Below are 27,931 nucleotides of genomic sequence, written 5' to 3'. Positions count from 1 at the left end.
GGCGGAGTAGAGGAACGAGAACGAGCGGAGAGAAAACTTCCCCTCACCCATCTGGGAAATGGGCTGGGGCCAACTGCTGACTTTGCGCTCGCTGGCGCAGCTCCCTGCGGAACCCTCGGCGGGGAGGGAGGCTGCGAACATCTGGAGGACATTTCTGCGAGAGCCGCTGCCGAGCGGGGCCCCGGGAAGAAAGAGGTGCACTTGTGCGCACGTCGGACCGAGAGGGACCGTGCCCCCGGGCTCCGGAGTCGCTTCGCTCTCCCTCTCCCGCGGCCCCTCTGCTCCGGCCCCCAGCCCCCTGTGCCGCCGGGCTCGAGGGCGGCCCGGGCCGGGGGTGGGGGGGGGATGAGGGGGACGGGGCAGGAACGAGAGACCGGCCGAGGAGAGAGGACGGACTGACAGCTGGCGAGAGGGCGAAGGAGCTGGGGGAGAAGGAGGGAAGGGATTCGTCGGAGTAACTTTCCAGAAAAACAGTCAACGTGTAGCAGGAGTGACTCCAAGAGGGGAAAAAAAGTTCAGTTACCACGTCGAACGAGAGGACTCGCAAAGTATTTTTCAAATGGGCTCGGCTTTTCCTGTGCCTGTTTAAAACATTAAAATCGCGCAGCAAAAGAGGCTGCGTGCGCTGGTCCCTCCCTCCCCCACCCGGGCCAGAGACGTCATGGGAGGGAGGTATAAAATTTCAGCAGAGAGAAATAGAGAAAGCAGTGTGTGTGCATGTGTGTGTGAGAGAGGGAGAGGAGCGAGAGGGAGCGAGGGAGAGGGAGAGAGAGAGGGAGAAGGAGAGGGAGAAGCAGCAGGGAGAGGAAGGGAGGGAAGCAGAAAGCCAAGGCCAAGGGAATGAGCAAGAGAGGGGAGAGATAGGCGAAGAAGCCTGAGAAAGAAGGAATAACAGCTTTCCGGAGCAGGCGTGCAGGGAGCTGGCTGCTATTTTCTTTTTCTTTTCCTTTTCATTTTTTTAAAGAGAAGCAGGGAACAGAAGCAATGGCCGAGGGAGAAGACAAGCAGAGGTGCTGGTGACCTTGGGCGTCCAAGTGGATTATTGGGGCTGCTCTCCAGGGGCCTGTCCTCCCTGCCTTGCAATTGCACATACCCCCACTTCCCAGCCAATGAAGACGAGAGGCAGCGTGAACAAAGTCATTTAGAAAGCCCCCGAGGAAGTGTAAACAAAGAGAAAGCATGAATGGTGTGCCCGAGAGACAAGTGTGTCCTACGCTGCCCCCACCTTTAGCGGGGCCAGCCCAGCCCAGCCCTGCCTCTCCCCACCTACTCACTGGTGATCTGACTTTTTTTTAAACATTTTTTTTCTTTTCTTTTCCATTCTCTTTTCTTATCCTCCTTCAGGGCAAGGCGAGGATTTTGATTTTGGGACCCAGCCATGGTCCTCCTGCTCCTTCTTTAAAATACCCACTTTCTCCCCATCGCAGAGCGGCATTTGGCAATATCAGATATCCGCTCTATTTATTTTTACCTAAGGAAAAACTCCAGCTCCCTTCCCACTCCCAGCTGCCTTGCCACCCCTCCCAGCCCTCTGCTTGCCCTCCACCTGGCCTGCTGGGAGTCAGAGCCCCGCAGAACCTGTTTAGACACATGGAGAAGAAACCCAGAGCTCCAAGGCACACAGTCGGCTTCTTCGCGCTCAGGGTTGCCAGCGCTTCCTGGAAGTCCTGAAGCTCTCGCAGTGCAGTGAGTTCATGCACCTTCTTGCCAAGCCTCAGTCTTCGGGATCTAGGGAGGCCGCCTGGTTTTCCTCCTTCCTTCTGCACGACTGCTGGGGTCTCCTCCTCGCCGGGCCTTGCAGCCCCCCCGGCCACTCTCCCCAGCTTGCGCATGAAGATGCACTTGCAAAGGGCTCTGGTGGTCCTGGCCCTGCTGAACTTTGCCACGGTCAGCCTCTCTCTGTCCACTTGCACCACCTTGGACTTTGGCCACATCAAGAAGAAGAGGGTGGAAGCCATTAGGGGACAGATCTTGAGCAAACTCAGGCTCACCAGTCCCCCCGAGCCATCGGTGATGACCCACGTCCCCTACCAGGTCCTGGCCCTTTACAACAGCACCCGGGAGCTGCTGGAGGAGATGCAGGGGGAGAGGGAGGACAGCTGCACTCAGGAAAACACCGAGTCGGAGTACTATGCCAAAGAAATCCATAAATTCGACATGATCCAGGGGCTGGCGGAGCACAGTAAGTCCAAATTCTCGCTGGGGTGTCTGCTCTGGAGGGTCTGAACTGGAGTAGGGAGCTCCACAGAGGGGGCTCTAGCGGTGGCCTCAGAGCGGGGTGCCCCGGGTTCACCCACACCAAGGCTGAGGAGAGGCGATGCACAGTTGGGGCCGGGTAGGTGGGTGGGGAGGGAGACAGAGCCATTCTGGTAAGAGCTGGGGGGCTTCTGGAAGGTCGGGAGCCCTGGGGTTGAGTGGCTTGCTGAACTCCCATCACATCCTGGACTGCTTTTACTTTGGAATTATGTTGTGCTGTCCTGTTAACCTCTGTGCTCTGGCACGTGGGATGGGATAGGTAACTGTGAGTGGACGGGTGCCACAGAGGGGCAGGGCCAGCTCTCTTGAAAGCCCTTATGGCTCCGTGAGTCTGGAGAACTGGGTCTTCTCCCCTGTTTTCACAACTCACCGTGACACGTCTGTGGTTTAGTTTTTCTAGTTTTGGGGAAGAAGAGGATACCTGCCCCAGATTAATGTCTGTCAAGCTTTTCGAAGCCCAGGCAAGGGGCAGCCTCTTGCTGTCCAGGCCCTTCGGTCTGTGCCACACACGTGACCCACGTGAGCCGTGAGCATGGTTGCACCGCTGTTCACACGTACATGTGCTTTTGGGCTTTGTACAGTAGACAGATTCATGGGCTCAAAATGGGCGGCTTCCAGGCCTGTGGACACGGGGAAAGCAGGGTTGTGGCTCTGGACGTGTCGATGATTGCTGGCCGCCCTTCTGTGTCTGCGTGTCACGGGAAGAGTGGGTGGGAGGTGTGGCTGTGGGTGCAGAGAGGACATGTGTCTGGGAGTGTGTCCTCCCAGGAGGCTCCCGTCTGTGCCGAGAAGCTGGGAGGCTTCTGGGTGAGACGTCTGTGTGTGTGTGTGTTTGTACACGTGTGGAAGTCATGTGTGTTTACTGAACGGACATTTAAAAAACCTCAATACGAGAGAGAGAGAGAGAGAGAGAGAGAGAGAAAGAGATTTGGCAGATGTCGAGAAACTGACAGCCCGAGAAGGAGGAATGTGAGCCACTCCGGGCCAGGGACTCTGGGAGCAACTCTGTTTGCTTTTCCTACCAGCAGGTGTCCTCGCCACCCTGACTCTCTCTTCTTCCCCGGCTCACCTGGCAGTGGGGAGTAGGGGTGGGAAGGTGGGAGGGAGCCGGCAGGGTGAAGGGGTCAGCAGGAATGGCAGGGGTTGAAAGGAACCTGGCTGAGGGGAAGGAAGAGGGGTAGGGGCGTGTGGGGGTCTGCTCTAGCCGAAGGTGCAGAAGGCCCTGCTGGGAGCAGCCCAGGCCAGATCCAGGAGCCTGTGGTTCCTGGCGAGGGCTTCCCACTCCCGTTTCCTGTGGCTGCCTGGAGCGCCTTGCCTTAGGATGTGGCTACCGTGTGGGGCGGAAGCCCGAGTAGGGGGCAGAGCGAATCCGAGGCGCCCTCCCTGGAGTCCTCCAGGTGGGGCTGCCTCAGGGTCTGCCAGGGGCCTGCAGCTCCCAGAGGCACCAGCACCAGGATGGCTGAAACCCCTCAACCCCTGGGCAACCGCCAAGTCAGGACTCAGTGGCCACGAATATGGACAGCTGAGGCCTGCAGGAGAGGTCTGAAGAGAGCCTAGGGTGAGGGAGAAGGGCTCCGACCTCAATGATCCGGGTCAGGAGGTGGAGTCCCAGGGAGGAGGGGCTCTGAGTCACAAGGGCCCCGTCCAGCCTGGAATCCCTAGCCGAGAATGAATGGGCCAGATGCAGGCAAGGGCATACAGGTGCCAGTGGACATCGATTGTGGACAGAGAGTCAGGGTACATACAGCGGGCAGCCCTGGGGAAGGCCAGGGGCAAGGGCACACGGATGGTGGGCAGCTCAGCTGGCAGCACCAGGACCTTGCAACGGGGGCAGGTGGGGGCGGCCCTGGGGCCACAGAGCCAGGTCAGGCTGGGAGCAGATCCGGCACAGAGAGCCAGATGCTAGGTGGGATCCTGCGGAGGACCTGGGGCCCCGCAGGATACGCGTGAGGCCGTGGAGGCTTGCAGGTGCAAACAGGAAGCAGGCCCAGACTCTGTGCAGCTGCTGGAGGTGACACCGAGGCTGAGCAGACACGGCCGGGCCCGCCCTGCAGCTGGTCAGGTGCCGAGCCAGCCCCGGAGAGGCAGATGCAGAGGACACGCTAATTAAAAGGAGGCAGTGGGCAGATGCCGAGCAGGAGCAGAAAGCCGTGCTCAGAGGCTTAGCGTCAGGGATGCCTGTCCTGAGCTTGTGAGGACTGGCCAGGAGTGGCACTGGCTGGTCTGGGTGCCAGGGCTTCTGCGGAAGGGATGAGATCGCGTTCCCTTCCACATTTCATTGTTGCCAGCGTGCTCCTGGACCCAGTGGACAGGCACTCAGAGGGAAGTGACAGTGGAAGGTGGTGCGGGGAGATAGTGCAGCCTGGAGAGTGAAGGCTGGCAGGGAGTAATTTCTGAGGGGACAGGAGAATGGGCACCAAGGTGAGCAAAGAGGGGAAGGCCTGTCCTCTGGCTTCACCCTGTCAGATAGAAACCCTGATCTTACCTTACAGATGAGGAACCAGAAACATGCATCGGTTAAGTAATCTGCCTCAAAGAGCAGGGCCTCTAACCGAGACATTCTGCCTGCAGAATGCATGTGGTTAGGCGCTAATGCCAGTGTGTAAAAGCAACATTTTAAGTCCCACCTTTAACCTTAAGGCTTCAATAGGACTTTGACTTACAGGATGAATAAATCACTCACAGGACCAAGGGGGTGGGGGGTAGGAGCTATTAGTAACCCTGGGGGCAGATCCCATGGGGCCAACAGGGTGTGTTCTTTCTTAGCTCTGCCTGTTGTTACGGCCAGAAGATTCACACCACCACACATGTTCTCCCAAATTCAACGAAAGGGTTTTCTTTATCTAATGAAGAGCCTCAAACTGTTGTTAACCCGCCATGCCAGGTGGCATTGGACAGGTCACCTCTCTGAGCCCAGTTTTCTCATCTGTGAAGTCGGAGATAATCTCCAAACGCTCTTGCAGCTGCAACAATTTTGCGTGTACATCTGGGATGATTCCACAGTCTCCGCCCGGAAGGGCAAGCCTCTGTAAACCCTTTTCTCATTCACCGGGAGTTGGCTGTGTAGAGGCACCCGTGGTGGGGAAAGATGCAGCCGCCTCCATTCCTTTGTCATCCTTGTTATCAAGGTATCACCAGTGTGGGTGTCATGTTAACTTCTGGCCTGTAATTATCCGTGGCGGGCGGAAGACTCTGGTTTTCATCCGGGGCTGGCACGAAGACAGCCAGCAAACCCAGAGATCCTGAGCAAAGAGAAAACTTGATATGTTGGCCTTTCTTTCCTGGATGCTACATTTAGATTGTGTTCATTCTGAAAATTAAAAGACCTTTCGTATCCCAAGAACCCATTGGTTCTCAGTGCCAGTGCCCTCTGCACACTAGGTCAGTGTTTCTCCAAGAACAGTCCAGGGGCGATGCGGGTGGGAAACGTGTGGATCCCCAGGCCCAATCTCACCCTTACAGAATCAGAATCTGTGGGCTGGGTCCTGGGGAATCTGTATTTCCAAAAAGCACCCCATTGCTTCTTAAGCCCACCGAAGCTTAAGACTCAGTGTACTAGGAGTAATTTCTTTAAGGGGCTGCAAACACGAGCGCCCACAGAGGCCAGGCAGCTAATGCAAAGGATCTGGAAGAAAAGCCTCAGACCAGCGCCATGACAAAGTGCACGGAGCACTTGGCCTTGGGGTCGAGGAGAGAATAGGGTGTGTGGGAGGCTGATGGGGGGTGGGGGGAGCCAGAAGCGCCCACACCCTGGTCAAAGAGGGCACCCACTGCTCAGTTTCTGCTGATTTCTGCATTTAGGAATGTGGGTCCAGCTTCAGGAGACCTTGCCGGCTCCCAGAAGTGCAGAAAACCTGCCTCCTTGTCTGAATTTTCCCAACTTTTAAACTGGGCTTAAAATATCGATGGGTTTCTACTTCAAACAGTTTTAGATGATGCATTGGCCAAACTGCATGCTTGATACGTTTTACAGGTCAACCTGTTTAAAGGTTAAGTCGCTGAAGTGTGGCTTCTCAAACTTCCAGAACATCTGGAAGCCCTGGTACCCTTTGCAGAGCACTGTAAACTGTGGTTCTCAGCCCTGGCTGCACATTAGAATCATCTGGAGATCTTTAAAAAAAGAAAGAAAGAAAGAAAAAAATCTCTGGACCCACCCAGTCCAAGGCGGTCATCTGTTTTTAAGGCTCTCCAGGTGATTCTGATGTGCAGCTAGGCTGAAAGAGCGGCGCCTCGCTGGTCTGCGTATGCCGTCACTGGGAGCTGCAGCATTTTACAGGCAGAAAGGATGGATATAAGCAAAGGCACATCTAGAAGCCCTGGTGTCTGAAACATTTTAAAAGGCGTGGTCGAAACATAGTCAGCTGTTTCCACATTTTTTCATGAAGACTCTACATGATTATTCTTTGCTTATTTTTCTCTCCCTAGAGCAAAAATGGCCTCCATTGATATATATATATATATATTTTTTTTCTTTTGCATGGTGGAAAAAGTTGGTCATAATGTAATTTTCAAGATGGACCCTCTAGTCCAGCTCTCAATAACGCTAGACCCTGCAGGAGCACGGCCTACCCACAGAACTGAGCGGGAATGGGCTGTTGCTTGGGCCTAAGTTGGTACTCGAGACCCACTTCATGGAAGCTCTCATTTTGTTGGTGAAACTCTGACTCTACTAGATGATCTCTTAGGGCCCCCCAACTTCCAGAGGCCCCACTTTAAGAAGAGAGGGGTGGTCAGAACACCTGGGTTCAAATACTACCTCTGGGGGCGCCTGGGTGGCACAGCGGTTAAGCGTCTGCCTTCAGCTCAGGGCGTGATCCCGGTGTTGTGGGATCGAGCCCCACATCAGGCTCCTCTGCTATGAGCCTGCTTCTTCCTCTCCCACTCCCCCTGCTTGTGTTCCCTCTCTCGCTGGCTGTCTCTATCTCTGTCGAATAAATAAATAAAATCTTAAAAAAAAAAAAAACCCAAATACTACCTCTGCCACTCACTCGCTGTGTGACCTTGGGAAAGTCACTCACTTCTCTCCTTTGTCAAATGGTCAGTCTGACTTATTCTCATTCTCCTCAAGGATGGTTAGAGGGTCAGATGAGTTAGGAAGAGCTCTGTGAAATGTAAGGTGGTGTTATAACAGTTTGTTTATTTATACTTTCAGTCCACAAATTATTTAAAACATCATCATTATTCTGTGGATTTAATTGCCAAGAAGATTATATTTACATTTTTTCTCTTCTAGGCAATTCTCTTGTAATCAGTCATGAGCATGTCTGAGCTTTACTTGCTGGTGTCAGTTTGCTTGCGTCAACTAATTTATGTGCGGGCCTGGCCAAGACCCCTCTGGACATCAGTTTCTTCATCTGAAGAGGGTTGCATTAGATGACCCCTAATGTCCCTTCTAACTCTGCTAGAAAACTGTAGGTCCCAGGATGAAAGAAAGAAAGAAAGAAAGAAAGAAAGAAAGAAAGAAAGAAAGAAAGAAAGAAAGGAAGGAAGGAAGGAAGGAAGGAAAGAAAGAAAGAAAGAAAGAAAGAAAGAAAGAAAGAAAGAAAGAAAGAAAGAAAGAAAGAAAGAAAGAAAACTTCCTGGGGCGCCTGGGTGGCGCAGCTGGTTCAGCATCTGACTCTTGGTTTTGGCTCAGGTCGTGATCTCAGGGTCATGAGATCGAGCCCCGCATGGGGCTCCGTGCTCAGCACAGAGTCTGCTTGGGATTCTCTCTCTTCCCATCTGTCCGCCCCCCCCCCACTCATGCACTCACTCGCTCTCTCAAATAAATAAATAAATAAATAAATAAATAAATAAATAAATAAATAAATAAAATCTTTAAAAAAAAGGTCCTTCCCACCTCCTTCTTGAAATCTCCTTGAAGTTCCCACCAAGAGGAGTCTTTCTGAGGGAACAGATATCTGATTGATGGGCTGGGAGCAACAAAGGAGGGATGGTTACAAGGGTGTCCTGAAGGTGGTCTTAGCTCCTCACTGTCCCCATGTCCTGGCCTTCCACAGTCCTGACCCCCGTCTGACTCTGCTTGCAGGCACGTGCCATTTTCTGTTCTGTTTTCTTTTCCATAGCCACACGGACACACTCCACTCCCTCTTTCAGCAGTTACTGGAGGGACTGTTCGAATTGAAGCCGCACTGATGACAGCTCCTTCGAGAACGAAGTGTGTCAGTGCTCGAGAGGGTTGCCAGTCTGCGAGCTTCTCCGTGTCCAGAGGCTTCCAAACTGGCAAGCTGGACAAGTGCATTGCTATCACTGATGCCTCTTCCTGGTTCTGTCTGACACGGTTTAGGGAGTAGTTGGCAGTATTTGTTCTTCCAAAGCTACTTATTCATCAGGGCTTCGTTAGCCGGCATTCACACATTTGTTTTCCTAACATCTGTTCCATTAATTTTCTAAGAACCAGTGTCAGGCCCACCAGATGGCAATTTCCAGAAACACTCACTCATCCTTTCCTAAAGATCAGTAGCACATTTGCTTGTTTCCAGGCCTCTGATCCTTCCCGCCTTGTCCGTGACTTCCTACACCACCCCTCGGGGTGGTTATGAGCTCATTCCAGCCATGTCCATTATGTGTGGAATCTGGGTCTCCGAGCTTGTATTTCAAGTTCTGGCTATTGTTTCCATTTGTGTAGAAAGTTTTTCTCTGGGTGTTAAGCTGCTCAGACCTTGAGGTTGTAAAGTGTACAGGAGAAAGACAGGAGCTTTCTTTTCTCTTCATCTGGCTCTGAGGTATGGGAAAGAGCATCTGCGGCCTTGTGTCTTGTGGACAGGGATGAAGAGGCCAGCAGGGTGACAGAGGCTGGCATAGCATGTGCTGTCAAGGACAGAAACTCTTAGAAAGGAGCCAATGGGGATGGCCCAGCTCTGTCTGAAGAAACGTCTGTGGGTCTGCCAGGCTTGAGATGTGGGCCTTTTGCCATACCAATGCTGCCTCAGTGGGTCTAAAACACAGTGTTAATGATGTCACTGCCCTGCTCTAACACTTTCCATGGCTCTCCACTGCGAATGGAATAAAATTCAGCGTCTCGGTCTGACATTTCAGCCTCCCGGTGGGCAGACCCCAATCGGCTGTCCTGACCTTGTCTTGCGGGCCCCTCACCTGGCTGCTTCTGGTTGTCTTACACACATGCACCTTCTTCCTTCCCCGCTTTGTTTCCATGGAAACTCCCTCCCTCTCCATCCTCAAACCCTTTCCTCCTGCAGGGCCCAGATCAAATGGTACCCCTTTGCATCTAGTGCTCCCTGCTGTCTCCCTACCCTGATCTCTCTGCGGCAACTCCTGGGCTTCTCCAAAGGCCCTCGACACTTTCCTGCTGGTCCTGTTATGTGGGTCTTTGTATTAATGTCCTCCCCGATCTGAATCTCCTTGAAGGCGGGGGCACGACTCTTCATTTTTGCTTCCCAGTGTCAGCACTCTGCTTGGCGCTCACTATGTGCTCAATACACACGTAATAAATGAATGACTGCCTGAAGGAACGAACACACGAATGGGTCAACCAGCTGTGAGATGATTAAACTACTAGGGGGATTTTTTACGATCTTTTGAGAATCTGTGTTTTCTAAAAGAGTAAAAGCAGGCTGGAGAGCCTGCCAGAGCTAGGATGTCGAGGCCATGGGAGGAGGAGTGATTGCCTTTGACTGGCCAGTCATTGGCATCATGTCCTGCGGCTCCCAGGTCTCACTGCTCTTGGCTTAGGCCTGTGTGTGATTCCAGGATCACCAAGATCTTCCTCCCGCTCCCACCTTTAGGCCTGAGGCCTCAAGCCTCTCGGGAGGTCATGGGTGGGACCTTGGCCACCTGGCGAGTGTCCGTGGGCAGCACTCTGGCTCCTATGGATCCCACTCACACTGTCCCTCTCTCCGCTTGCTTGATCTCCTAGATGAGCTGGCTGTCTGCCCCAAAGGGATCACCTCCAAGGTTTTCCGCTTCAACGTGTCCTCAGTGGAGAAAAATGGAACCAACCTGTTCCGAGCAGAATTCCGGGTCTTGAGGGTGCCCAACCCCAGCTCCAAGCGCAGCGAACAGAGGATCGAGCTCTTCCAGGTGAGCCCCTCCCGGAACAGAAGCCACACAAAGGGGAGGACCAGCTCCTCTACCCTTCCGGGCCTGTCCTCTGCGCAGAGGTCAGCAGACCTGGCTGTGAGTCCCGCCTTCTCGGACTCTGCATCTCTGTCTGTCCTGGAGAGGATGAAGCGTTAACTAAGGGGCTTGCAGGAGCCTTTGGGAATTTTTAGTTTCCCGTTGCTTCCCTCACCTGGCCTCCTGCACTGTCGCATAGGCTGCGGTGCTTGTCCTGGCCTGGGGCACTTACTCCTTTCTCTGCTTTCCAGATACTCCGGCCCGATGAGCACATTGCCAAACAGCGCTATATCGGCGGCAAGAATCTGCCCACACGGGGCACCGCCGAGTGGCTGTCCTTTGATGTCACTGACACTGTGCGTGAGTGGCTCTTGCGAAGAGGTAGGTTGACTCTTAGTCTGTGCATTTTGGAAGGAACCTCAGGTCCCTAGGTCATTTACAAAATAGAAGGCACAGGACAAAACTAGAGGAGTCACAGATCTGGGTTCAAACCCTAGCTTTGCCACCGGCTCACTGTGTCCTTCATTCATTCACTCAGCCATTGTTTGCGAACATGCCCCCTTAGCCAGGCCGGGGGAGGCAGCAATGACCCAGACCGCAGAGGTCCGTTTCCCATGGGGCTGTCGTTCCGACGAGAGAGACACATAATAACCAAGTAGGAACATCAGTGATGAGTACCACGAGAGATAGAGGACATGGTGGCAATGACGGGGGGTGGGGGGTCTGACACGCGGTGCGCGGGAACATGTGCACCAAGGTCGGAGTGATGAGAAGGGCCAGCGAGGGAAGGTGAGAATAAGGACATGCTGGCAGAGGAGGTGGGGAGGCGCAGGCCCCAGGAGACAACAGGCGTGATCTCATCGGGCAGCGGCACGAAGGCTGATGTGGCTGGAATGGGGTGAGCTGGGGGGCCAGATGTAGTTGGGGCCATATGATTTAGGACCTTAAGGCCATGGTCAGGTTTGAGGACTTACTCCATGTGTGTTGAGAAGCCCTGGGACATGGAGTGAGGTGATTTGGTTTATATCTCTAAAAGACCCCTCTGGGGGGCTCCTGGATGGCTCAGTGGGTTAAGTGTCTGCCTTCAGCTCAGGTCGTGATCCCGGGTCCTGGGATCGAGCCCCATGTTGGGTTCCCTCCTCAGTGGGGAGTGTGCTTCTCCCTCTCCGTCTGCTCCTCCCTTCTGCCCCCACTCATACTCTCTTGTGTGCTCTCTTGCTCAAATAAATAAAATCTAAAAAAAAAAAAAAAAAGGATCCCTCTGGTTGCCATGAAGTCAAAGGAAGGAGCAGGACACCAGCCAGGGCCCATTGCAGTAGCCTGGATGAGAGCAGCGGAGGCTTCGGCTAGGGCGGGACCCATGGGCCTGGAGATGATTGGAGTTTGTTGTCTATTTTGGAGGTCCGGCCCGTAGGACGGGCTGGTTAGGTAGGGGGTGTGAGGACAGGGCAGTGTAGGATGGCTTCTGAGGTTGTGGACAGAACACCCAGGGGGTAACACTGACACAGGGAAGACTGGGGAGAAGAGCAGGTTTGGGGGCCGGTTCTGTTGGGGCCAACTAAGTTTGAAAAGCTTGGTGGTTATCCAAGGAGAGCTGTCCAATATGCATATCAAATGTCACGTGTCCCAAATATCTCACCCACTTGCTGTGTTTCCTCACCTGGAAAATCAAGTCATGGTTCCTTCCCTGCACGCCCCACAGAGCTGTTTTAAGGATCCGATGTACTTGAGAGAGCCCCATGGCTTTTATCCTGTCACACAAGAGTAAGCTTTTATTAGGTCAGATAAAGAAACTGAAGCCCAGAGAGGTTAAGTGACTTGACCAGGGTCATCCAGCCTAGATTGGAACTGGAGTCTCCTGACTGGCAGGCATCGTGTCTCATAATATCGTGCTCTGCTGTTTCTCCTCTTCCTTACTTGGGGGTACTGCTTGGACCAATGTTCAGTGGGAAGTGGGTGCCTGTGGCAGGCCCATCTCTTCCTTCTCCCTGTCTTGCCCAGAGTTTGATTCTGTCATCAGCTGCCGTAGGGGCACAATCCGTCCACATGCTGAGGTCTAGAGTCCCTGGAGCAGGTGGGTCCTTTCTTGTCCTTGATGTTTTGGGAAACTTGTCCTGATGTTTTGGGGTTAAGGCACTAAGGCTTGGCCCACATAATGTTTTAAATTTAACTAATGGTCAACAGTTTCTATTTTTCAAGTCAGGAAATTTCACATAAAACCTGGACTTCTGGATTCTCTAGAAAAATTGGAAGATTTCCTGGTGACGAAACATAGGAGATGAGTAGTGGCCACCTCTTGAGGTGGGGCACGTATTCTTCACGTCCCCATAGGCCCTCCAGCCCCTGCTGTTCCCCAACAGTGAGGCTGGCAGTCCCCATTTAGCATGATCTGCTGGCTTGCTTTGCTCACTTACGTAACCTGCCCGGGGTTCCGTAGACATCCGAGTCTGCAAGTCCTTCTTGTAGGGGCTTTACCTGGTGGCCGAGCCAGCTGGTCAGGGGCTGGAGGTCCTGCCGCAGTTCCAGGGATACCCAGGAATTCCATCCTGTCTCCCCTACTGAGCATAAAGGCAAAAGCCTGGGAGCACCCACAGGACAGGGATCTGCCGTCGGCAGCACACTTGGGAATTCTGACTCAGACGGCACTCCACCTAGAGCCTGACGTGGCTGCAGAAAGGAGAGGCTGGGGAAATTAATCTCTTAGCTTTCCTGTCTGATTTTGATCAGCTCCACCTGGATTTCTTTGAAGCCCTGGGCACTTGAAGGAGTTCTTATTTTCCCAGCTGCAGAGCTCAATGAGAAGTTTGCGCTGAGAATGATTTCCATCTTCCTTGAGACATCAAAAAGATAATTTCGTAATAAAACCTGTGGGTCCCCCACCCACCATCCCCACTGCTGCCAATTCTGAGGTTAGTTCTTCATTGGAACCTTCAGTTCCCACTTAGGCAGATGCTTCCCGCCCCTCGCACAGGGGAATCACACACAGACCTTGACTTATGCAGAGCTTGTGAGTCTCCTCAGAGGTCGTGGCCCCGAACAAGGCAGCAGATGGACTCCAAATGGAGTAGTTGGTGGTGTGGACTAATGGGGAAACCGAGTCACATATCTGGTCTTGTATTCATTCAGCAAACGTCTGAGAGCCTACTGTGCACCAGCTTGCCAGCCTGCCTTCTGGGTCCCAGAGCTGGCTGGAGCCCTACCCGGAGTTAGGGGCCCAGGTCCTCATACCCTTGCACTATTTCTCCTCATGGTCTGCACTATCTCCCCATGCAGACCAAGACATCCCCTAACGGCCTGGGCAAGGAGCACAGCCAGCATCATAGCTCAGGAGAAGAACACAGGCGTCTTCCCTGGTGACCTCTGTTGCCCCCTCTTTGTCCCTCTTTGTCTCTAACAATTAGGAGTGTGGTTCGAGCATCAGGTGTTTGAATCTTGGCTCTCTCCACTTGCTGGCTGGGTAGCCATTTAATTTCTCTAAGCCTCAAGGTCCTTATCTGTGTAACAGGAGTGGGTAATAATTGTTCCTGTTTTGTGGGATTATTACAAAGATTGAATGCGTTACTGCACGTAAAGTCTCAGAACGGTGCTTGGCATGTAATGCTCAACAAACATTGGTGATTATTGCATCACTCTGAGTCTTCTACCTAGACAGAGCCTGTGCGCCAAGCCAGGCCACCGTCTCGCACTACCACCTGTCCCCTAACCCTAACTATTCCCAACGCATCTGTCTGCACCTTGACTTTCTTTCTTTCTTTTTTAAGATTTATTTATTTATTTTAGAGAGAGGGAGAGGGAAAGGGGTAGAGAGAGAGAGAGAGAGAGAGAGAAAGCACATACCATACGAGCACGGACAGGGAAAGGGGCAGAGGGAGAGAATATCCAAGGAGACTCCTGCCGAGTACGGAGCCTGTGCGGGGCTCGATCTCATGACCCATGAGATCAGGACCTGAACTAAAACCAAAAGTCAGATGCTAGACCGACTGAGCCACCCAGGTGCCCTGAGCCTTGACTTTCTAACTCACAGAATCACAGAGCTTGCCCATGCCAGGTCTCTCTTGGCCTACCTTGAGCCCTTCTGGCTAATAGGAAGTATACTCTGTCGCCCATTTCAGCCACCCCAGCTCCTTCCTTCAACAGCCTTTAACCAGGAAGAAGACAGTCCTGTGGCTCCATCTCTATTCACGTCTTGTTCTCTGGCTGGGCATCAGCTTCCTTGTTATCGTAGCCCCATCCCTGCCCACCAGAGCTAACCTTCTGGAACCGAAGTCTTCATGCTCGGCAAGTGTCAGTGTGTCCTAGAGGCTGCCCTGGTTTGGAGGAGGACAGATGAGCCTGGGTTCTGTGGTTTATGGAAGAAGGGATCCAGGCCTGCCTAACGGTGACCAGAACCCCTGGGCTTGAGGCATTCTGTGCTTGACAAGGGTGCTGAGCGGGCTTGGTCTCTGGGGTTTTCCTTGATGATACCATATTTCAAGAAGACCTCATGTTGGTCCCCAGGCTGGATGCTCACATACAATGAGGGCAGCCCGGGGCACAGTAAATCCATCAGCTGGCTGAGATGCTGGTCCTGAACCCAAGGGGTCATTTCCCCATGACCTTTCCTACACCACAGCTTGCTGCTGCCCCTGGGTCAACAGAGCTTCCCTAGCTGAGTCGGACCCGCCAGAATTGATATGATACCAGACCCTTCCTGGTCTCCCTGCACGAAACTTCTGGATTCAGTTCAGATATTTTTCTTGTTCTTCCTTTTTTCCCTCCACTTTACTCAACCCGTTTTACTAATTTCCTTGCTTCCCCAATTTTAGTAAAATGCAAATACCACGAAAAGGAGAAAGGGCCACAGCTGGCCTTCTTGCACCAGAGGATCTGTCAGCAAACCCTGGCATCTCCACATTTCCTCCTTCTGGCTCTCTCCAAGCTCATGTCATCTGGGCCCTTGGCCCTTGGCCATCTCCTCCGGCCTGTCCTCTGATTTCACAACGGTCTTCCTGAGCGGCTCATTTTCCCCCAGTGAGCCATCCACATCTCCAGCTTCCCCATTAACTGAACAGGGATTTCCAGAGAAGAAACGTCCAAGTAACTTTGACCTCATTCTGTCCTGATCCCTTAAGGAAAATATGGCCAAGGGTAACTGTGATTTTCATCTTCTCTCCTTGGGAAACTACCACTCCATTTACACCCACAATCAGGGCCCTGGCAGAAAGCCTGGCATCTTCCCTGTAGACGGACTCGGCTGTTTGTCTGCAGGTGACCTTGCCCCTAGCTTTGCTTCCTGACTTCTAATCCTATGGCTCAGACTCTGCCGTCTTCCCCCATCTCGCAGAATTTGTGGCTTTTTGAATCACTGCTTCTCTGCCCCGAAGTTCTTCAGTGAGCCCCTTCCCCTGGGCTCTCCTGGTTCCCCTGCCTCCCACTTCATCCTGCCTCAGCAGGTTGGCTCAAGTATCTCTTCTCCCAACAAGCACCTCAGTAGGATGATGGTTTTTTCCTTCTTGTATCCTCATTCTTTTGCCCCCGAGTAGGCAGGTGACAATTTTTTCCCAATACCATCCTTTGAAAATAGATGACTATGAATATTCTCCTTCAGGATGCCTGGGTGGTGCACTCAATTAGGTGTCCGGCTCTTGGTTTTGGCTCAGGTCGTGATTTCAGGGTCCTGAGATCGAGCCCCTTGTTGGGCTCAGCACAGAGTCTGCTTGAGATTCTCTCTCTCCCTCTTCTTCTGCCACCACCCCGTGTGCATACACGTGCCCACACTTGCTCTCTCTCAAATAAACAAATCTTCTAAAAAAAAAGGAAAGTTCTCCTCTATAATGCCCCTTAATTAATGCCTTTATTTGGTTGTTCATGACATAACAGAAATACCTGCAATGTGGTAACATGTGTGGAGGTCCACTCTAGCTTTGGTGGCACCTTCTGTCTCCTATGACTCTCGCTATTACTCAGCTCCTGTGCCTGCCTATGGGAGCATAGGCCTTGTCAGCCGTGCATGGTGATGGGCACATTTCCCCATCACATAAAGAATGTTCTTACTGCTTCCTTGTCTTATTTTGCAGAGTCCAACTTAGGTCTGGAAATCAGCATTCACTGTCCATGTCACACCTTTCAGCCCAATGGAGACATCCTGGAAAACATTCATGAGGTGATGGAAATCAAATTCAAAGGTAACAAAATGGATGTGTATAGTAGGTGGGGGGTGGGGTTGATGAGGCAGGACAGAACAGGAGACCCCAACCAGGCCCCAAGAAAAGCAACCAAACTCCCTCACAGAGATGGCCAACTATTTTATACTCGAGTAATTCTGCATTGCTTCAAAGGCAAGGTGTGTGACTTTCAGTTTATAGATAGAATATGTTAGCATCTAGAAGACAGAGTCATGTTGGCAAGAGTGGTGCAGCCATGGAGGCCAACAACGGGCCCACCTCTCTGAGCTCAGTCAGTAAAACAGGGATGAGAATACCTCTTTCGTAGGGTCATCATGCAAATTAAATGAGATAACAAATGTAAAACACAGTGCCGCAAACGCTCAGCAAATAGTAGTTGTCTTCCCCTTCCCTAAAAGAAATGTACTGCGGTGACCAGGAATACAGGTGTCCCGACTACTGAACTTTCCAGATGTCACAGAGGCTACCTGATCCCCACCCAGGAGTCATCGGGCTTTGAGTAACTGCTTTGAGGCTCAGGGGAGAAGTAGTTGAGAGTCTTTTCTGGTTTTCCAGTCTGTTTCTGAGGCGCTCAATCTCTGGGCAGTCTCTGGATTTTAGGGATGTTCTCTTTTCTTTGCTAACTGAGGCACACCCAAAGCCAGGTGGTTCCTCAGGATCAAACCAACCACTCCAGAGCCTGAGGTCAGAGGCTTGTCTGGGAAGAGGTGCACCCTCTCTTGGCTGCCAGCCCTGGGCAGTCCTCTTACCCCTTGTGGGCTTGATTTCTGCCTCCCCCCCCTTTTCAAAGCCAAGCATTTGACATCCTAATCACAGAACCTCAGGGCTCGGAAGACCTTTGCGGTCCTTAACTATAGGCCAGGTCAGGATGAAATCCTCCCACTCTGTAAATAGTTATCTTGTTCATAAAGATTCTCAGCAAAGGGAATTTTGGATTCAAGCCTCCCGTTTGTCTTATAGTCCTAGTGCCCCTTCGTGGGGTCCAAGTCACTTCCGTCACTGTGTAAATGAAGCCCCTCATGTTCCTGTCCTTGGTGGAGAAGGACAGCAGCTGGCAGCTGCCTGTCACAAAATCCATCTCCTTTTAGTTGAGGCTCGGTCTAATTCAGTCCTCAGTCTTTTCCTTTCCAGATGAAATAGCAGGGCTTTCCCCCACCTGCAGAGTTTGTTTGCTAATCTGTGTATCACATCACTTGTTATCTCCTCTGAGTGTTACAGTGGAAACACTCTGAAACCACTGGTGCGTGTGCCCGTTAACGATTATGTGGTCTAGCTCTTCCAGCTCCCGTTAAAGGGATCTTAAACTGAGACACCTTACTTTATAGGGAGGACTTAGGTGCTGTCTTGACCAATGCGGAGTATACGAGGAAACTCACACCCCAAGATTCTATGTCTCAGAATCTAAACTGATAGCCCAGAGCAATGTGTTAGCTAGGGGCCCAGGGTGCTTCATGGAAGCTTCTTGGGCCCGAGATCCCGGGAAGCATCTTGGAAGGAATCTCTGCTCTCTGGACGATTTACACGTGGGAGTCGTGAGCGGATCCGACCATGGGTGCCTCATGGGTTCCTGTGATGCTGGTTCCTCCACCCAGTCTTCTTCCCCTTCTCAGCCCGACACGAGCATGGCACCTGGGCAGTGATGGGATAGAAAAGGAACCCAGCCTCCACTCTGCCTTTCTTAGACAGGAGATTGTCCTCCTCCTTCCCTTCTGCAGGTGTGGACAGCGAGGATGATCATGGCCGTGGGGACCTAGGGCGCCTCAAGAAGCAGAAGGACCACCACAACCCTCACCTCATCCTGATGATGATTCCCCCGCACCGGCTGGACAACCCAGGCCAGGGTGGGCAGAGGAAGAAGCGGGCCCTGGACACCAATTACTGCTTCCGGTGAGCTTGGGCCCACTCATGCCCAGGAACTCCTGAGCCAACACTTAACTGTGCGCCTGCTGTGGCTCAGTCCCCGGGCCTAAGCTGTGCTAAACAGGGGTCCTGGATGCTAGTCACCAACAACTCCAGGAAAGAAGATCTAACACTTCTTACCAACATCTTCCTGTTTTTCCGGGAGCCCCACTGTTTTTCCACAGCCCAGCTCTGTGAGGCTCTGTCTGAAGCAAATGAGTAGGAGAGTGTTGCTAAGACAGTTTGGATCACAGAGACTTGGCTGAAGCCTCTCTGTAGTTCTTGTGTTGTAAAGTACTTCTTCAGTGTGTTTTTGCATGAGGGAGATGACTGCAGGACTTCCTTTTTTTTTTCTATTTAAATTCTAGTTCATTAACATATAGTGTAATATTGGTTTCAGGAGTAGAATTTAGTGATTCATCAGTTACATACAACACCCAGTGCTCATCATAACAAGTGTCCTCCTTATTACCCATCATCTATCTAGCCCATCCTCCCACCCACTTCCCTCCATCAACCCTCAGTTTGCTCTCTATCATGGAGAGTCTCTTATGGTTTGCTTCCCTCTCTCTCTTTCCTGCCCTTCCCGTATGTTCATCTGTTTTGTTTCCTAAATTCCACATATGAGTGACATCATATGGTGCCTCTCTCTAGCTGATTATTCCACCTAGCCTAATACTCTCTAGTTCCATCCACATCGTTGTAACCGGCAAGATTTTATTCTTCTTGGTGGCTGAGTAATATTGCACTGTATATATATATATACACCACCTCTTCTTTATCCATTCATCTGTCAACGGGCACTTGGGCTCTCTCCATAGTTTGGCTATTGTTGATAAAAATTCTGCTGTAAACATCAGGGTGCCTGTACCCCTTCGATTCTGTATTCTTGTATCCTTTGGATAAATACCTAGCAGTGCAATTGCTGGATTGTAGAGTAGCTCTATTTTTAACTTTCTGAGGAACCTCCACACTGTTTTCCAGAGTGGCTGCAACAGTTGAATGCAGGGCTTTCTATGAAAGCAGTGCTCAGTTCCCTGTGAGCTGTCCAACGGTGCCCCGGGCGAGGGGAGATAGGGCAGTCTCCATGTACCAGGGGAATTTGAGCTAGTGAACTTAATGAACTAATTCAGGAGTAGGAGGTAGCCACCATGAAGAGAGAAAAAGAAAGAGCCCCTTCTCTTCTATAGTTCAGTTCCTCATTTACAAGGGAGGGGATAAGGCACACAGCAATTACTACAAGGTAGAAAATGAGCACACCCACGAGAAGGTCCGAAGGTCTGAGTGCTTTAAGGATCTGGAGCAAGCAGCTGATCTGTGGGTGCAGGAAAGGGTTCAGAAGGGCGCAGAACTTGAACCTCCGCGGACGAGTGAGGTTTGGGCATGGAGGGAGATGGGAGGAGGAAGGAAGGAACACGAATGGGTCAGTTTGGCTGGAGAGGAGGATGCCTGGAGCTGGGGAGACTGAATTAGGAAATCTTTAGATCTGACACTATGCCGTGTAAGGAGCAACTGAGTGAACTAGCGATGTGGAGCTTGAAGGGGTAGTAGAGCCAACGTAGCTGGCCGCCAGCTGTCTGAAGGCTGCCATGTCCGTTTGTTCCGTGCGGCTCATAATCAGTTAGGAATGGATGCTCTTGGCTGCAAGGAACAGTGGCCTAAACCACAAAGGATTTCTTATTCACAGGAAGCCTGTAGCAGCAGGCTCAGGGTTGGTCTGGCTGCCTAATTATGCCATTGGGAATACAGGCTCGCTCTCTGCAGTCTGCCATGCTTAGGATGTTGGCTTGCTTTTCATCTTCTTGCTTATGGTCACAGTGACTGCTAAAGCTCCAGGTATCTTGTCTGTGTTCGAGATAGGAAGAAGGGAGAAGAGGCAGAGATGGCAGCTTTCCTCTTCCATCTGTGACTTTTAGAAAGCATCAACCATTTTTGCCAGAATTTGCCCTTACCTTCTGCATACTTCTTATGTCTGATTGGTCATCGCTGGGTTACATGAGCACCCCTACCTGCAAGGGAGGCCAGGAAAATGAGTATCTGGTGCTCCAGACTCTCTAATGGGAGGTGGCAAGGAAGAAGGGGGGTAGGAATGGCTTTTGAATAGATAAACAAGAGTGTTTGCCATGGTTCACCCTTGGAATCCACAGGAAGCCAGATTTTGGAAGGAGTAAGTTCTAGGTCGCAGCAGACTTTGACATAGAGGCTAGATGCCCACTTGGCAAGGGTTATTGCCAAATGGATTTCTGCAGGGAACAGAATTGAAATGGCCTGATAGTTACACTTGGGGTGAGTCACGAGTCTAACAGAAGGATACGCTTCGTTTTGATTCGATGACCTCTAGATTTGCTCTCAGCAGTCTCATGTAGTAAGCAAGCTGTGTGAGCTTCGAGTTCATGTCTCGTTGGGTGCTCACTGGGAAGGTCACAATAAAACCAACCTCAACGACACTGACCTGGCTACGAACACTCATTCAGTGCTTGGTTTTATGTGAAGCAATTTATGTCTCTGCGTTGACCTAGGATATAAAAGCGGGCAGGACCAGCTTTGCCTTTTTTCTCTTCCTCACGCATCATCCGTATCTGCCTATTACGCCCTTGGGATCACGGTCTTCAACACAAGAACATGCTTTTATGGTATATACTGCTCAATGCCCTTGAACCTGGGATTCCACTGATTAGGGCCACCTCTTAGGGTGACCAGGAAGGACTCCAGGTACAAATATGAGGGCTGTTGGTGAGGTTGTTTATATTGGTGGTTTCCTGCAGGTTGACGGTCTATAAATGTTTTTTTGTTGTAGCAATTTGGAGGAGAACTGCTGTGTGCGCCCTCTCTACATTGACTTCCGACAAGATCTGGGCTGGAAATGGGTCCATGAACCTAAGGGCTACTACGCCAACTTCTGCTCAGGCCCCTGTCCCTACCTCCGCAGCGCGGACACAACCCACAGCACGGTACGGAGCGGGGCGATGCCATGAGGGCACTGGGGCCGCGCCCGCCGGGCCACTCGTTCACATGAATGCATGAGGACTCAATGTTGAATGAGTGAATGGTGATCCGGGGCGAGTAAAATCCCTTTGCTGAAGATTCTGATCTTGGCACCCTGGCCCGACTCTGCCTCGCCCCATTCTGCCCTTTAAAATTTCCTCCATGGTTTCAACCAGACTTTTTATTTGTTCTGTCTAAAGCTTTTGTACCATCCTAGAAATTAATTCGTGGTCCCAGCACACCCTGTACTGCACATGGCTAGCAAGGGATGCTGGGGCAGAAAGGCTTCTACCCTCAATGAAGGGACTCAGGGAATTCCAGCCTCTTGGATGTCGAAGAGACATTTTGAAAGACAATGCAAAACACAGAGAAGCAGCTAATAAGAAACAATGGGAAGAGAAAGGAAGAGAGGGGGAAGTCAGGACTCTGAAACTAGCCTGCCTTTCTTTCCCTCAAGGGGAATCAGAAATAGGGCAGTCATTTGTGAAACGCATTTTCTGATAGCTCACGATTTCTGCCTCCTGTCTGGGGCTGCACACTCTGGCGCTTACTCAATGGCCCAAAGCAGCATTTAGTGAGATCCCGTCTCCCCGAAGTGACCACTTACAGCTAGCAAAACCAGTAGAGGAATGTTTCTTAACAGCAAAGAAAATTTCATTATCCATTTAAAGTCACCCACTAGTTGTTATCAGCTTATTACGCTGATAACGCTCACACAAGTACAGATGTTCACCCAAACCGAAATAGCATCCATGGCCAGTCTACAGACCTGCTGTCTCTGAAGCAGCCCCCAGAACTTGGTAGAGGGTTCTGGGCCTGAGGCTTGGCCTGCCACCCTCTAAATGACGTATCCTCCTCAGGTGCTGGGACTGTACAACACTCTGAATCCTGAAGCATCCGCCTCACCTTGCTGTGTGCCCCAGGACTTGGAGCCCCTGACCATCCTGTACTACGTCGGCAGGACCCCCAAGGTGGAACAGCTGTCTAACATGGTGGTCAAGTCCTGTAAGTGTAGCTGAGACCCTGCCTGCGACGGAGAGAGAGGACAGAGGACTGCCACCGCCCGACCGCCTGCTCCTCGGGAAACACAAAAGCAACAGACCTCACCTAGAGGCCTGGAGCCCACCACCTTCGGCTCCAGGCAGATGGCTGAGACGGAAGTTCCCTTTTGGGACATTTCTCCTTCTTGCTGGCTCTGAGAATCACTGTGGTAAAGAAAGTGTGGGTTTGGTTAGGGGAAGGCCCAACTCTTCAGAATACACAGATTTTCTGTGACGTAGACGGAGGTGGTGGGGACAGAGGAAGAGGGATGGCAAGTCGACATGGGACGCATCACGCGGCAATGGACCTGAGATACCCTAGGGAGGAGGAAGGGCAGAGAACGGCCGGGAGAGGGCCAGGCCGGAAGACACTTCTGAGGTCAGATGTGCTCATCGCTGCCCCACATCTGCTCTAGGGAATCGGGATGACATTAGACAAGGCAAGCATTTTCCTTCAGACAGGTTACCTAGATAAAGTCCCAGAACTGTTTCTCCTACTACCTGGGATTAAGGATGAATCTGTTATTTTGCAAATTGTCCTCTCAACATCAGTCAGCAGCACCAAGGGTCATAAAGGGAGAAAAACCCAGGGAATGTAGTTCCCGGGCCGTCAGCTCTATGGGGCCATCTGGATACGCTGACCTCAGAAGCAGAGAGTGGGAATGAATGCCTCCTGTCTGCCCTCTGGGCCCCTCCTCTCGCCTTCTTCCTCGATCGTGTTTCCCCTCGGACGTACGGCTAGACACCTTCCAAGTCAGGGCGCACATATTTGGATTTGGGGTCTGTGCAGTCTTGGGGCATTATGGGTTCTCCTCCCCCTCCCCCCAGACCCTGTGTTCATCTGGTGTTCCTGGAAGCAGGTGCTAGAACGGATGAGGCATGCGGGGAGGTCGCGCATGCGCCACGCAATGACTTGGCCCCAGACACGTAGACTGAGGTACAAAGACAAATACAAATATTACTCTCAAAATCTTTGTATAAATAAATATTTTTGGGGAATCTTGGATCATTTCATCTTCTGGAAGATTGTCTCTAGAACAGTAAAAGCCTATTTTAAGGTGTAAGTCTGACCGGATAAATATCCTTGATTACTCTTTTCTTAATCCCACACTCATGTCTACTAACCGGCACCTGGCGCCGACAATCTCGAACATCGAATGCCTTGCTTAGTGCGAGTACCCTGGACGGTGGGACACTGTGCTGCCTTCTGCCGTCTGAGAAGACTGAACTGTTTGTGTTCCCTTCCTTCTTGTGGAGTATTTTGTTCTCAGACACACAGAGGCAGTGGCTCAGATTTGCAGAAAGTTGTATGAATTTGACCTACATTTAACTGTGGGCAAAAATGCACTATAAATGACGAACATCGCCATTTTTTAGATCTAATCTCACGCTCCTAATCAGTTGAGAATTAGAGAAACGGTCTGTGGCAAATGGCCAAAGATGAGGGTTATTCTGTTATCGGGGTAAGCTTGCCAGGAACCCCTTTGTCAGTGATTTGGGGACGGGAGAGGGCGAGGAAGTACAATCCCATAGTTCTCTTTTGTGGTCACAGACCCCAAAGCAATGCATAATTCCACTGTGGTATTAATGCCCACCTGAAGCAACCATCTGCAATGCGTGAGGAACCATCTAGCAGCTCCCAAAACAACCGTTCCTCTATTGAAATCACCTTACCATTGGTGAAAAAGTCTATCTGGAGCTAAAATTTGCAGGTTGAAGGGTCTGTGTGGTATGTTCTTGCCTCTGTATGTGTGTGTAGATGTATCTTGCTCCTTCTGGAATTCTTCTGAATTGAACTCCGGAGTTTGGTCACCAAGACTTTCTTTCCTGCTTGGTCCATGCCCAGCCAATTCTAAGAGCTTCTCTCTCAGGCTTCATCCCCTGTGGCATCCGTTTACTTCCACTGTACTTGGGGGGCTGTGTCCCTGCCCTAAAATCATGGTTGCCGGGACTGTGTCCATCTTACCCAAGGGAGCTAGCGGGCCTGGAGAGGGGATGAAGCATGCCCAGCCCTTCGGCTGCAGAGTCTCTTCACTTGTGATAGCTATTCTCGAGTTTCAGTGGGCACGAGAAATACCCAAAGTGTTTATTAAAAATGTACGATTTCAGGCTGCAGCTCTAGAGAGATCTTCAGTCCTGGGGGAAGGTCTAGGCTGCCTAAAAACCACATTTTGAGCAGCAGTGTCTTATATCTGACATCACTGGTCCTTCCTTGAGGCTTAAATAAGGAAGAAGGGACTAATCTTTTTGATCCCAGAATAAACCTTCCTTCTTATCCAACCTCATAGGACATCACTAAAATGTTGGCCTGTGGCTCATCCTAATGAACCAAGGCAATGAGTTATGTTTCCTGAAGTATCCCAAAGAACACAGAACACATTGTGATTCCAAATGTTCTTTTTATATGAGAGCTCTATTCTTATCTTTATCAGCAGATACAAATATGGGCGGGCGTCTCAAGCCCAGCCTCTCCATTCCACATGTCACTGAGAGGCACTATAGAAACTTGAGCCACTGTCCGTCTGTCTGAAAAGATACACACTTGTTTTGGGGGAGGGGAGGGAGGGACACTGGAAATGACACCATTGTTGGAGGGGGAAATCATATGATCAGTCTCGTTTATTACCAAGAGAAGCTCAGTACCAGTAAAAATGACACGAAAGTATCTGGTTAAATGAAGGAGAGATCTGCAGTCTGGTCTTAGCAGCTGATAAGCACACGGGGAGTGCAAGAAGAAATTAGCCTGAGGACCCAATTCTAATGGTTACCTAGGGCAATTCCAAGCAGTCTAGTTGGTCTCAAAGTTCTTTTCCTGGGCTCATGCCCTCTTATCCTTTCTCATATGATCCACATGCCTTTTTCCCCGGTTCTACACATCACCAGGGAATCATGAAGGAATTCTGATTTGTCTCCTAACCAATTCACAACCAAGTTAGCCAACAGTTAGGGTGGTCCTCAGACTACTAACCAGAAGTCCCAGGAACATCACGAATACATTTTCTCCCCTCCCTCAAGTGACAGTCTTCATCCCTCACAAGCAAACGAAATGCTTCCATGTGCTCAAACCTGTTTGCATTCACTAAGAAGTCAATAAAGTCCCTTTTCTCTCTGCCTTGTTGGGTGTCATTATTCCTTTGGGGTTCGAATGCTGAGTTTAGAGTACCTGGTTGTAGAAAAACCCAGACTCTGGATCCTCCCCCAGGAACTCCCCAGGGTAGCTATCAGTCCTTTGGTGGGCCCTGCAGCCCACCTTTCAACCATTTTCTTCAGGAGAAGCCAGAGAGGGGACCGGGGAAAGGTGAGGAGAGGGAGCAGAGGTCAAGTGGAAAGGCATGCTTGGGGGGCTGTGCCACCTCATTCTGAGGACCCCTGGAGGACCTGTCTGCTGCGGGCTGATAATGGAGACGTGTGCACGCACGCACTTCCCAGGTACAGGAGCTGCCTGTGGGGAACAGCCTGGACCCACCATCTGCTGAAACCAAATGGAAGGATAAGACATCTCTTTAGTTAACATTCCTAAGACAAAGTTTAAAAAATTGCCCAGCAATGAAAGAAAACAAGAAGTTGGTCCCATTTCAGGCTTGTTTGTGAATACTGATTGTGGGGAAATTAGTAAATGGAAAAAAAGAAAATAAAAATAGAATTACTTTATTGATTTTAGAAATCAGTAATTCCAAAGGGTGCCTTTACCATGGCTCCTGTGGTCAGCAGCACACCGACTTTTCTTCACTCTCTGAGAAACTTGTGATGTATGCCCCCCCCTTCCCCCGAACCCTTGGAAAAGGAAAGAACAACTTTGGTAGATAATGTTGTTGGGATTTTAGGCTTGTAGGAAGTAAAGCTTAATACTGCATCTGGAAAAGAAGAGGAAGCAGAATGCAAATAGCCAAAGAGCCTCTTTTATATCAACTCTGTGCGGTAGCAGGAGAGGGACAGAGGAGGCCTAAGCAGGTTGGGGGTATGGGGGGTAAAGGGATAAAAGATACACGTGTGCTCTGATGGGCTATATAACGTATCAGTTGAATGTCGCCACTGCCAAGTTCAGTCAAAACCCAGCTGATGTGTTTCCCCGTCGTCTCAGTGAAAGTCTGGATTGGCTGGTTGGCAACAATCTACTGCCACTGTTGCTTGAAGGCTCTGGGGACTGAGGCAGCAAAAAAAAAAAAAAGAAAAAAAAAAAAGTACCGTGGACCCCTCGCAGCAACGGTGGATGCTTTGGCCTCGGTCACACCCCCGCAGGAGGCGGGTTAGCAAAGAGCTTCTACCCGTGTGCGGTGACGGTTCATCTCTTAGCGTGAGCAGGATCTGAAAAGGACAGAACCAGCCGCTAAGTGACCTAAATGAGAGTGTGGGGTTTTACTTACAGCAACGTCTGGTATAGTTCATACCACTGAAGCCCGAAGAAGTTGTGGCCACATAAATGCTCACCTTGAACCTGAAGACTTTTCATTTTAACCACTTTTGTGGACACCTTTCTAACACACTCCGGTTCTGCTGCTTTTCTGTCTACTTCTTAGTTTCTTTTCTTTTCTTTTCTTTTTTTCCTGGATAAGAACATTTTAACTCTTTCGCTTCTTAAATATAAAGCGCTGAATATGTTAACCTTTTCTAGAAATGTAAGGTCAGCGTTATTAGCATTCAGTACTGAACTGCATGGAAAGACTGCTCCAAGTACGCTTCTGAGTTAGTCTAAATCTTTGTTGAATATTGGGTTGTCAGAATATACCCCCGCTGTCCCCATCCCCACAATATACACCTACATCCCACCACCCGGGTTAAGACAAGGACATTACTATCACCCTCCATCCCCTGTGAGGCCCTCCCACTGCCTTCCCATTTCCACTATCCTGAATTATGTGTTTATCCTTCCCTTGTTTTGCTTTTTTAAAACAGGTTTATTACATACACTCCTAACCCTAAATATTCTGTTGTTTCGTTTTCACAATTTTGTGGTTTTCAATTTGACAGTGCTGCTGAACTATTATTATATGTGATCTCAGCACACAACTGGGAGAACTTCTTCAGTTATATACTTAGGAGTGGAACTGCTGGGTCATGGCCACTTGCATCTTCCACTCTCTAAAAATAATGCCGTATTACATTCCTAAGCGATTGTGCCAATTCCCACCGCCCCACCCCCAGGGCAGCTTCTCTACCTCCCCTACCTGTGGAGAAGGGGGGTTGCCTGAGTTTAAAATACTTGCTAGTCCAGTGGTATACAATGGTGTCCTACTGTGGTTTTCATGAGCATTTTCCCAATTAGGAATGAGGTCGAGCCTCTTTTCAAGTATCTATCGTGCATATATGTTTTTTCTTCTGTGAAACGCCTGGACGTGGCTTTTGCTTATTTTCTTATTGAGTTTACTGTTTATTGATTAAAAAAAAAACAAAGCAGCTTTATTGAGAATATAAGCCCCATACCATACAATTCACCCATTTAATGTGTATAATCCAGTGGCTTGTAGTATATTCAGAGTTGTGCATCCACCACCACAATCAATTCTAGAACAT

The 27,931-nt window shown here is 50.7% G+C and overlaps 2 protein-coding genes across 36 annotated transcripts in view; one reads left to right on the top strand and one right to left on the bottom strand.

Moving 5' to 3' along the window:
- The first annotated feature begins 350 nt into the window (after positions 1-350).
- On the top strand, positions 351-23,484 carry TGFB3 (transforming growth factor beta 3). 2 transcript variants are annotated; one of them, XM_034643123.1, is made up of 8 exons: positions 353-1,686; positions 2,035-2,182; positions 10,133-10,296; positions 10,584-10,713; positions 16,389-16,496; positions 18,212-18,383; positions 21,193-21,346; positions 22,241-23,484. In XM_034643123.1, exons 2-8 carry the CDS (start codon positions 2,077-2,079, stop codon positions 22,397-22,399), a joined length of 993 nt encoding a protein of 330 aa, XP_034499014.1. In that variant the 5' UTR covers positions 353-1,686; positions 2,035-2,076; the 3' UTR covers positions 22,400-23,484. The 2 variants fall into 2 exon arrangements, with proteins under 2 accessions (XP_002914754.3, XP_034499014.1); XM_002914708.4 differs by having other exon boundaries at positions 351-2,182.
- The window catches only part of TTLL5 (tubulin tyrosine ligase like 5), a 279,806-nt gene continuing 267,014 nt past the window's right edge, over positions 15,140-27,931 (bottom strand). For 24 of the 34 annotated variants that reach the window (XM_034643095.1, XM_034643100.1, XM_034643114.1 and 21 more), the window contains one exon: positions 26,052-26,725. In XM_034643095.1, coding sequence (XP_034498986.1) covers positions 26,710-26,725 — 16 coding nt within the window. In that variant the 3' untranslated portion in view covers positions 26,052-26,709. Of the gene's footprint in view, positions 16,457-22,461; positions 22,586-24,802; positions 25,890-26,051; positions 26,726-27,931 lie in introns of those variants that run through there. The other 10 variants (XR_004620448.1, XR_004620452.1, XR_004620455.1 and 7 more) reach the window with 6 other exon arrangements.

This window comes from Ailuropoda melanoleuca, chromosome 14 (assembly GCF_002007445.2).
Source record: "Ailuropoda melanoleuca isolate Jingjing chromosome 14, ASM200744v2, whole genome shotgun sequence".
NCBI lineage: Eukaryota > Metazoa > Chordata > Mammalia > Carnivora > Ursidae > Ailuropoda > Ailuropoda melanoleuca.
The sequence above is the reverse complement of the archived record's forward strand: the minus strand, read 5'-3'. Positions and strand labels throughout refer to the sequence as shown.